The following is a 10000-nucleotide window of genomic DNA, read 5'->3' on the forward strand; positions in this document are numbered from 1 at the left end:
GCATCTTATTTATAATCTAGTCAAATCCACAATGTCTGAATGTAGTAAAAGTTATTCTCAGTCCATTGCTGTATGTGTAAATTATCCAGTTCATTTAGTACAAAGCAAAGTTCTCAGCGTTTTACAGGACCAAGGAAATCAATATGAGCCGATTCCTTCCGGTCTGCAGGTATTCAGATCCAACACTCTCTTCAGTGTATCCGACAACTTGTTTTACCAGAACCAAATCATGACCGAGAGACTCATAGAAAACGTAGTGATAGACGAGCTGAAAAAGGAGGACAAACTATGGCAAAATGTGAGCCAAGAGGAGGAGGAACTGAAAGAGGCTATAACGACTGAAATCCTAGACGATATCATTGGTGATACAACATCTCTTTTCAAGTCTATATTAGAGAAGAAATTATTAATATGACCGTGCCTTAATACTTATGAAAAAGAAAATGTTGCATCATTTTTTTCAAAGTTCAACACATACTATTGGGGCATTTACGAAATAAAGACCATATACTATAAAAAATGTACGAATGGTGTCCTTGTTAAAGATGATCGTCCCTTTAAAATTATTGTTTAGTATTACAATCTTATGCATGAGTACAATCATGAATTATTTTCATATACATGTGACATTAATTATTGTGTAATGGACTTAATTATACCGTGTACCAGTTACTTATACATAACAATCATATCAAAGAGTAATGTATGTATATAAGACAACATAAAGGTTATTTTCTAAAGACATCAAATTCAATAGTCTAATGTAGAGTTAATGGTTGTTTGTAATTTATTCAGGTCTATGAGAATTTATTCATCAATGGCTTTAAACTGAATATTGTTTATTTAAATATATTTATTGGACATACCATACACATGTCCGACCTAAGATGAAAATCTATAAGAATTTTTAAAACTAATATAACTAATTATCAAATATAAAGAGATTGAATAGGGAATCGCTCTTTTGCGTGGACAATCTTTAAGAGTGATTTTGTTATATAGTTATTAATAACAATGCTACTATGTCAGTGTATCGAATGTACATAACTTTTGGTACATTTCTAGTCTTTCAGTGAATTTGTATCCTAAAATAATAAAGAAAAAAATGAATATGTTGGTCCCAATTATTTATTACTTCCTTCATATCGTTTGAAGGAAAGAGATTCTTAAAATGCACTGTTATCTTTTTTATTAATATTGCTATTTACTCTGCATTAAAAGCACAGACTCGTGAGAGAAAAAAGGTATCGTCTGTATAATACTAAGTAATGGAAATAAACACCAGAATCTGCAACATCAGTAGTAGCAATACACTTACTGAAAAACACAATGTAATTGGTTCAATTGAAGATCTGAACAACATCAAACACCGTAGGAGGCTACGGTGGAGAGTCATTGAACTCTGCAAAACCCATTATTCACTATATTCACAAAGCGCTAAGAAATTAGGATAAATGATGCAGTAAAAGTTCTTATTGGCAAATAAATCAGGGCTAATGTGTTGAAATCAAACATATTTTAAACTGTGAATACTTATGAAGCAAATGAATTCGATAGATATACACCAATATCCCAATAAAATATCTGAAGATTATGGAAACAATAAAATCGAGTTACACAAACATAATGAACGTTTTTCAAAAGTAGATCTACATTTGGGGAAATTCACAGAACAAAGTTATATCTGTGGCTGGTGTCATGAATTGAATTCATTTACGGAAACAAATAGCAATTGGAATTATTTTTACTTTTTTCTGTGGACGATAGAGCGGAAATAGTCATGTCACTGGCCAGAAAAGTTAAGAATGAGATATATTTCGTGATTACAGACAGACACTGCGAGCGACAGACAGCCTACGGCATACTGATCGGTGGAGACTTCTCTGTCCCTCAGCTGAACCATTCTCTCACCACAATAAAGTTCTGCTGCTGATCACGGAGTCTGCTTCCCTCGACGCAGCATTGCTGCCTCGTGCCAGACGCGACTGTCTGCACGCAACTGCTCATCGACCTCGTTACACACACGCACACATATATATGCATATATGTGTGCATGCGTGTGTTTATTTGTGTGTTACTGGGAAGCTCGAAAGAATCATGAAACGTCTGATTATCGACAGTTACAGATAATCTCAGTAAAGCCATTCTATTAAAGTTAATGGAATAAAGAATGCGACAAAGGCACCGATGTCTTTGCTGCAAGTTTTATCTGTTATCGCATACTTACAGAAAAAAAAAAAAAAATCCATCATAAGCTAGTACAAGATTGGCCAGACATGAATCTACCAATATCGCCCATTCTTAAACTCTCCCTCCTCAAAGTTTACTTCCTCGGCCAACGCTAATATCTAGTTACTTTCCCCACCGAACCCAGCTCGTTAACATCATTGGTGGATTGCTGCTATATAAGTCTAATGATACGTCAGATAAAAGCTGATAATAAAAGTCGCGTGTAAGAAAAATACGCGTGGAGAAATTTGTGCAACAAATACTTTTTGTTGTTCCATAACTGGATCAATATCCGACATTGTCATGAAGTTCTCTACTGTGATTTGTAGCTTTGTAGTATTTTGATACGTAGCATCCTTAGCTTTATTCTCACTGCTTTTGATAAACAGTATGTAGATATATTTTTTACACATTTGCTTACGTACTTACAAAACCAACTGTCATTAAGGATTACGTTAACAATAATAAAAATAACAAAAGACAACAACCAATGGTGTTGACGACAATAACAAGGGTAATGAAAACCAACCATATTACTTCTATTACCTAAAGTCTCCCTTATCAAAGCCATCAGACTCATATCTGGCAGAGAGGAGCAGCCTCGTGTGTACAGGGCAACTCGTGTAAGTAATATTGGTCTCTCTTCCACAGAACGACGCAATTTTGCCTCCTATCGTCAGCGGGCTCTGGTAGGTTCCTGCAAACGCGAGGGACAGGGTGTTAGTATTTTACTTTCTTTCTCCATATGTGTGTGAACGGTTATATATTTATCTATCTATCTATCTATCTATCTATCTATCTATCTATCTATCTATCTATCTATATATATATATATATATATATATATATATATATATATATATATATATATATATATATATATATATATATATATGAACACAAGCACAAACACAATCACGTGAACACAAAAATGAAAAATGAAACTAGCCATAATGAGAAATGAACATACATGTTCAATTTTCAATTCTCATTGTGGCTAGTTTCATTTTTCATATATATATATATATATATATATATATATATATATATATATATATATATTCATACATATTCATTCATATATGCATGTATACATATACATACACACGCACACACACACATACTGATAAAGTTAGGCGAAGTATCAGCTTTCTACAAATTGCTATGCGTTCGTTCGTAACCCGTAGCCGAGGATAAAAGTGTCACTCACCCGTCCCTCGTTCCCCAGAAGGGCGCCCCCCGGGGCATCAGCTCCCCGGTGACCCAGACCCAAGTGCCTTCAACGGCCTCGTCTGACTCACCGATCCAGATATTTACGTTTTTCGACAGATTGTCTGAAAAAAATATACTATATTTATAGAAATTCATGGGAATCACTTCTCTTTTTACGGAGACTAATGCATTTTTATATCTGATTGTATTACGGATATTGTTTGCAAAGACTATTTCATTGTTGATTTACACCACCCACTTCTCTTAAATCAACTTCCAGTGTAAATAAGGATTAAGAACAAAGATTTCTATAATTATGTGATATTACTACACTTCTAAATTACAGAATATACTGATGGTCTTGATGTATTCAAGGATGGCCGCAAAGGTGTTGACGTCCGAGAAGTGAGCGAGGTCGGCCCCGTACCCAGCGCAGAACTGCCGTGCTGACTGCCAAGTGTGCAGCTCGTCAAGCGCCAGCAGGAGACAGCTGCCTCCCACTTGCGTGAATGGAGACACACACACCACGCCTAAGGAGCATAGGAGAGTTAAGGGAAGATTATTTTTAGCCTTGCGGAAGCTATATTAAGTATGTCCTACTATAAGGTTTTGATGGATCAAAGCTCCGTACACGCGAAGGACATACTCTCAGGTGTGCGTCCTTCTGCCTTGCTGCCCAGGGCCTTCAGCGAGTCGCGAACCTGAACCAACGTCTCGAGGCTCTCCTTCAGGAGCTCCGTCGTGGCCTCCTGCGCCGCGGCCATTCTGTTCAGTTGAGCCTCCTGCCGCAGCAGGAGAAGGTCCGTCAGGCTCTGCGAGAAAATGTCATTGGCGCATGTCTCTACAGTCTGTCGTCTCTTCTATTGTTTATATGATTATATGCTTGTATATACATGTGTGTGTGATTGCAAACGGGCACACGCACACATATATGTGTGTATATATGTGTGTGCACGCAAGGTCTATATAAGTACTTCTATAGTCCTTGTGTGCACGCACACCACACACGGACACACACACATATGTATATATATATATATATATATATATATATATATATATATATATATATATATATATATATATATATATATATATATATATATATATATATATATATTGTCAATGTAAGAGTTGGAGGGCATAGAGGTTGGTGGTAATGAAAGGGGTCTTGGGTTGCTGGTTAACTGCTGAGGGCAAAGGCGTGACCCCAACGAGAGTGACCCCGAGTGCCGAGGGACGAGGGTGACCTGTCCTGTGACTGCTTCTTCTGTCTGCTGGGTCTGGTCTGCCCCTTCTGCTGCTTTCTAGACGTCCTTATATTCTGTGCAATTTTTCGTGGCAGATTCAACGGCGTCTGGGCGCGATTTCTTCGTAGTAAACACAACAGCGTAAAACTAAATTGCTTTGATAATATGTAAGCCTATATAAAGCATGGTGTCTGCAGTGCATTACCCCTATTGCAACTGATTGCGACTCTATCAAGTTAGTTACAAGTTACATATTCATCAATACCTTAAAATTAAGGAAGCATAAACTCTAGCAAGATATCGAATAATGAGAATAGACGCCATTAAAGCGAATTAGAATCAGTTATAAAATGTAACTTAAATACTTAATACAAATAATCCTTTACTGAATTCCGTGTAGGGCGGTCAAATAGGTGAGTAAAAGGGTCATCGACGAGTATGTGTGAATAAGCGAACAATTACCGCGTAAGTAAATGGAGAGTGATTTTCAAAATACCATATGTATAAATTCAAATAATGGAAAGTGAAAACGCAATCAGTAACAAAGGAACTACTAATACCCATAGCATATAGAGTGAAGGAAACGATAATTATAAATTCGCAACTATAATGAATAATTAATGCGGGAAAACCGAAACATTACAATAATTGACTAAACTGAAGTATGGTTATTTGCTCTGAGTAAAATAAAACATTAAAGTGAACTGTGTGAAAACAACAACAATATAACAGACGAAAAAACACAAATTACGTCAATTAGAGAATGGTTAAGGCAAGGGAATGAGGTGGGGGAGTGAGGTGAGTGTTGTCACAGAGATCTCAGTTTGTGACTTCGTTGTGTCAAAAAAATAAAATAAAAATATTAGAAATTTTGTATTATAGAATTAGTAGCATGTGCGTTAATAAGAGACAACTTAAATGTAAGGTGTGGGTGGGTTTAGGGAGGGTAATAAGTTAATCTGGCACTAAAGTAGCGAGGATGTTTCAGTGATACAAGGTAGAGGTGTGACGCCATGGCTGTGTAGATGAGGGTTCACAAAGACTTGATGAGGAAGGCGAGTCGGCTGGCGAGAATGCGTGCGGGAATTCATCTTCAGCGACTGCGTCAGGAGCGTTGGACAGGCGTGAGGGGTCAACATAGTAGTGTGGCAGACATGATGTGGGTGGCGTGGATCAAAAGGTCTTGGTAGCGATGGCTGGCGTTAAGGCGAGGAGGCTTAAAGTAGCGAGAATGTTTCAGTGATGCAAGGTAGAGGTGTGACGCCATGGCTTTGTAGATGAGGGTTCACAAAGACTTGATGAGGAAGGCGAGTCGGCTGGCGAGAATGCGTGCGGGAATTCATCTTCAGCGACTTCGTCAGGAGCGTTGGACAGGCGTGAGGGGTCAACATAGTAGTGTGGCAGACATGATGTGGGTGGCGTGGATCAAAAGGTCTTGGTAGCGATGGCTGGCGTTAAGGCGAGGAGGCTTAAAGTAGCGAGAATGTTTCAGTGATGCAAGGTAGAGGTGTGACGCCATGGCTTTGTAGATGAGGGTTCACAAAGACTTGATGAGGAAGGCGAGTCGGCTGGCGAGAATGCGTGCGGGAATTCATCTTCAGCGACTTCGTCAGGAGCGTTGGACAGGCGTGAGTGGTCAACATAGTAGTGTGGCAGACATGATGTGGGTGGCGTGGATCAAAAGGTCTTGGTAGCGATGGCTGGCGTTAAGGTGAGGAGGCACAGGAACGTTCAGCGTTGTGAGGTTCTTCCACCGCTAAGCTACCAGTTGTGAAAGTAAGAGTTGGGTTCAGTTCAGTTCAGTTAGATTTGCGAAGTCATGCTTCGCCCGGGCCTTTTCTCTGGGGTGGCCCGGCCTGTGTTAACTATTTCTAGTTAACTCAAATGTTTTCTTTGAACTGCATGCTTACCGCGGTGGCTGGATTGCAAGCAAGCGATCCAGCTGCCATGGTGAAAGCATGTTGCACACCCTTATTACCAGCCCGGCGGCTGTGGTGGGTGGTCCCTGTCTCAGAAATTGTGTGTGTACACAATTCTGCAAGTAATGTAACAGGGTGGCGTTAGGCTCGCCGCAGTGTTTACATGACCTCCCAGACTCACTGTCAATAATTTGCCAAGCGCATTGGTAACCTAGTCTTAGTCTGAATAGTGTGACTTCGGTACCTCTTTTTGTATTTGGAGGAAGGGCCAGTGGCTCATAGCCTGAAGCATCTGAGTACCACTTGGCAGCGAGCGATTTTGTGATGTTTTCTCTATGTGCTCCCCGGAGGACCGCACACGCTGCAGCTTAGGTACCTTGGCTCAGTCCCCTTCGGCTGGGTTTAACGATCATGGAGGATGGGGGCATACCCCTGCCCTTTTCGGCTAGTTTATCAGCAAGCTCGTTCCCTTGTATGCCTATGTGGCTTGGGACCCAGTTTATGATGATTCTTCTACCTTGACTAAGGATTCTTTGGGCTATGTATAGTACTGTTGTCAAGAGGTAGATGTTATCCGGGGGCATGCTATGCCGTAAACTGTCAATAGTTGCTCTTGAATCTGTATGAATGACAACGTGCCCTCCCCTCAGGGACGCGTGTGTCAATGCTTCCATGATCGCAACCGTTTCAGCCTGAAGCGTTGAGGCATTGTCAGTGACCCTAATGGATGCTGTGGTATCCTTTGTTGCAAAGCCGGCGCCTGCAGTATGGTTTATTGGATCCACGGATCCGTCCGTGTAGTAAGTTATACTACCCGGCGGAGTTATTTGTTCAATGACCCTTTGTGCTTGTGCCTTTAGGCTAGGCATGGAATATTGATCTTTCTCATTGTGAGATTTAGAATTGAGAATTCGATCATTTCGTTTGCCCACGGCGGGGGTTCTTTGTAATCAGGGTGGGGGGAGTCCATACCCTTGGCAAGCAATGAATCTTTTAGTTGAAAGCGTATCAAAACTCTGGCTGTATGTGTGAGCCAGGAATTGTCTGCAAACAACTGATAATCTTGTAGGCGTCTGAGAACTCTTTGTCTTAAATAAGAGTTTGTGGGTGCCTGCTGGACCTTGGAAAGGAACTGTGCTGCCATTAGATCAATTCTAGTGTCCACAGACGGTAAATCAACTTCCATGAGGAGGTTGATGACCTTTGTCCACTTAGGTGCACCTAGAATGATCCTGGCTGCTTCGTTTTGTATTGTTTCCAGTTTTTCTTTTAATGTGCTGGAAGCAATGAGGGCGACAGATGCATAGTCAATAATAGGACGGACAGCATGTACATAGAATGATCTTAGTACTTTGTGTCCTGCTCCTATGTGTCTCCCTGTCATGACTTTCATGACGGACAGTCTTTCCTTGGTTCTGTCAAGCAGGTATTGGATCTCCTTTTTGAAAGTGAGTGTGTGTCCTATCCATACACCAAGGTATAGATATTCCTTCACCCATTCTAGATCCATACCCTGTATGGTGAGTTTTTTGTTTCTGACATTGGTTCTCAGTGCCATTGCTTTGGATTTTGCTGCTGATATTTTTAGACCCGTCCTACAACACTCTTCAGACACCAGGTTCAGACAACGCTGAGCTCTAGTTAGGCAGTGGTTGCCAGAGGCTATGATTGCCAAGTCATCTGCATAAGAGATGATCTTGCATCCCTCTGGCAGGTGAATGTCGAGTATGTTGGACATGAGGGTATTAAACAGGGCTGGACTAAGAACCCCTCCCTGAGGAGTTCCATTTTCAAGTGGCATGCGCTGTGAGAGGTGGCCTTGAAATCTGACATTTGCTGATCTATTTTTAAAATAGTCAGCTATCCAGGCCAAGAGTCTGCCTTTGACTCCTTTGTGGATTAGGGTCTCTTGAATGGCAAGTGGACTTGCCAACTCAAAAGCCTTCTCCAGGTCAAGGAAAACAACCACGGCGGGCGAGGTGCAGATTGTGCTTAAGAGTGTGGAAATGCTATGAGCAGTGCTCTTACCCCTTGTGAACCCGTGCAGGTGTTCATGGGGGGGACCCGTTTTCCATCGGAGTCTGTTGAGTACCATCTTCTCAGCTGTTTTGCCCAGGCAGCTGAGAAGAGAGATGGGGCGGTACTTGCCAGGCTCCTTTGGCTTTGGGATGGGAACTATTGTGGCTTGTTTCCAGCTCTGGGGCACCGTGGCTGTTTGCCAGGATTTGTTGATAACCTGCAAGAATGCAAGTTCTCCTGCAAGGCCTAGATGCGAAATGATGGGGTGAGAGATCCCATCAGATCCCGGTGCTGACCCAGAACTGGATTTGTATGATTTTCTTAGTTCCCTAAGAGAGAACAAGGCATCTGCTTCATCAGCTTCGAGTGCCTTGTCTCTTATGAGAGCAAGTCTTTCTGGATTTAAGTTTTGTTGTTTTTCTCTCATCACTGGAGGCAGATTGTTGGTGCTGGTTCTGGCAGAGAACTCAAGCACCAGTCTGTTAGCCTCTGATTGTGGGTCATGATGAGTGCATTTCGGGGCTTGGCGGCTTGTCGCTTGCCTGACCCGTTTCCACAACTCTGTAAGGCTGGTCTGGTACCCAAAAGACTGGCACCATTCCAGCCATTTTTCCTGCCTTACTCTGTTGGCAGTTTCCTTGGCATCCACAACAGCTTCCCTCAGCAGGGCCAGATTGTCGGGAGATCTTTGCCGTCGGAAGTTTTTTCTACACATATTAACCCTGTGGTTGACCTCTTTGATCTCGTCATTATAGTACCAGGCGTCTTTGTGAGTTCTGAACCATGGACGAGTTTTGGGAATGGTTTGTGAGGCTGCCTGGTTTATGGCCTGGATTAGCCTTGCCTCTAGGACATCCACATTTTCATTATTGTTATTGGGTTCATTGTCTTTCAGACATCGAGCCAAGCCTTCTTGGAAGGCAAACCAGTTGGCCTTGTCAGTTTTCCATTTAGGAATGTGATGTGGTCTTTGAGCTGGACCTGCATCCATTAGTGTGGTGACTATGCCGTAGTGATCACTAGTAACTGTATCATCAACACACCATCGAATTCTCTCCACCATTGTTGCAGTGGCAAAGGTGAGGTCTAGGACCCCTCCCTTCACATGCGTTGGTTCTTTGGTGTTGAGAAGAGCGATCTCAGGGAATGTCTCAAGCACTTCTGCTATGTGAATGCCTGCCGCGTTCGGCCTTTTGCGGGGATTCAGCATGGCCATGTGTGCATTGAAGTCTCCCCCTATGATCACTCGGTCTTGTGCTGCAGTAGCACAGACCTGGTTTAGATCTAAGCTCTCACACAGTGGTTTGCTATAAATATTGTATATTTTTATAGAGCCCCCAGGTAGCTGAATCTCAACAGCAAGAGATTCAA

The 10000-nt window shown here is 41.7% G+C and overlaps 1 protein-coding gene and 1 non-coding gene across 2 annotated transcripts in view; one reads left to right on the top strand and one right to left on the bottom strand.

The window, feature by feature from the left end:
* Positions 1 to 1110, top strand: part of LOC113829856 (uncharacterized) — a 4470-nt gene extending 3360 nt beyond the window's left edge. Inside the window, exon 3 of the transcript XR_011398438.1 lies at positions 1 to 1110. This exon is cut by the window's left edge and continues 332 nt beyond it. This is a non-coding gene — a transcript (uncharacterized protein).
* A 230-nt stretch (positions 1111 to 1340) lies between these two features.
* LOC113829854 (uncharacterized) overlaps positions 1341 to 10000 on the bottom strand; it is a 21594-nt gene continuing 12934 nt past the window's right edge. Inside the window, exons 4-8 of the mRNA XM_070119665.1 lie at positions 4088 to 4253; positions 3786 to 3971; positions 3440 to 3563; positions 2493 to 2604; positions 1341 to 1379 (exon numbers count right to left, since the gene is read on the bottom strand). Coding sequence (XP_069975766.1) covers positions 1341 to 1379; positions 2493 to 2604; positions 3440 to 3563; positions 3786 to 3971; positions 4088 to 4253 — 627 coding nt within the window. The remainder of the gene's footprint in view (positions 1380 to 2492; positions 2605 to 3439; positions 3564 to 3785; positions 3972 to 4087; positions 4254 to 10000) is intronic.

The sequence above is a fragment of the Penaeus vannamei genome, unplaced genomic scaffold, assembly GCF_042767895.1.
Source record: "Penaeus vannamei isolate JL-2024 unplaced genomic scaffold, ASM4276789v1 unanchor498, whole genome shotgun sequence".
Lineage (NCBI taxonomy): Eukaryota > Metazoa > Arthropoda > Malacostraca > Decapoda > Penaeidae > Penaeus > Penaeus vannamei.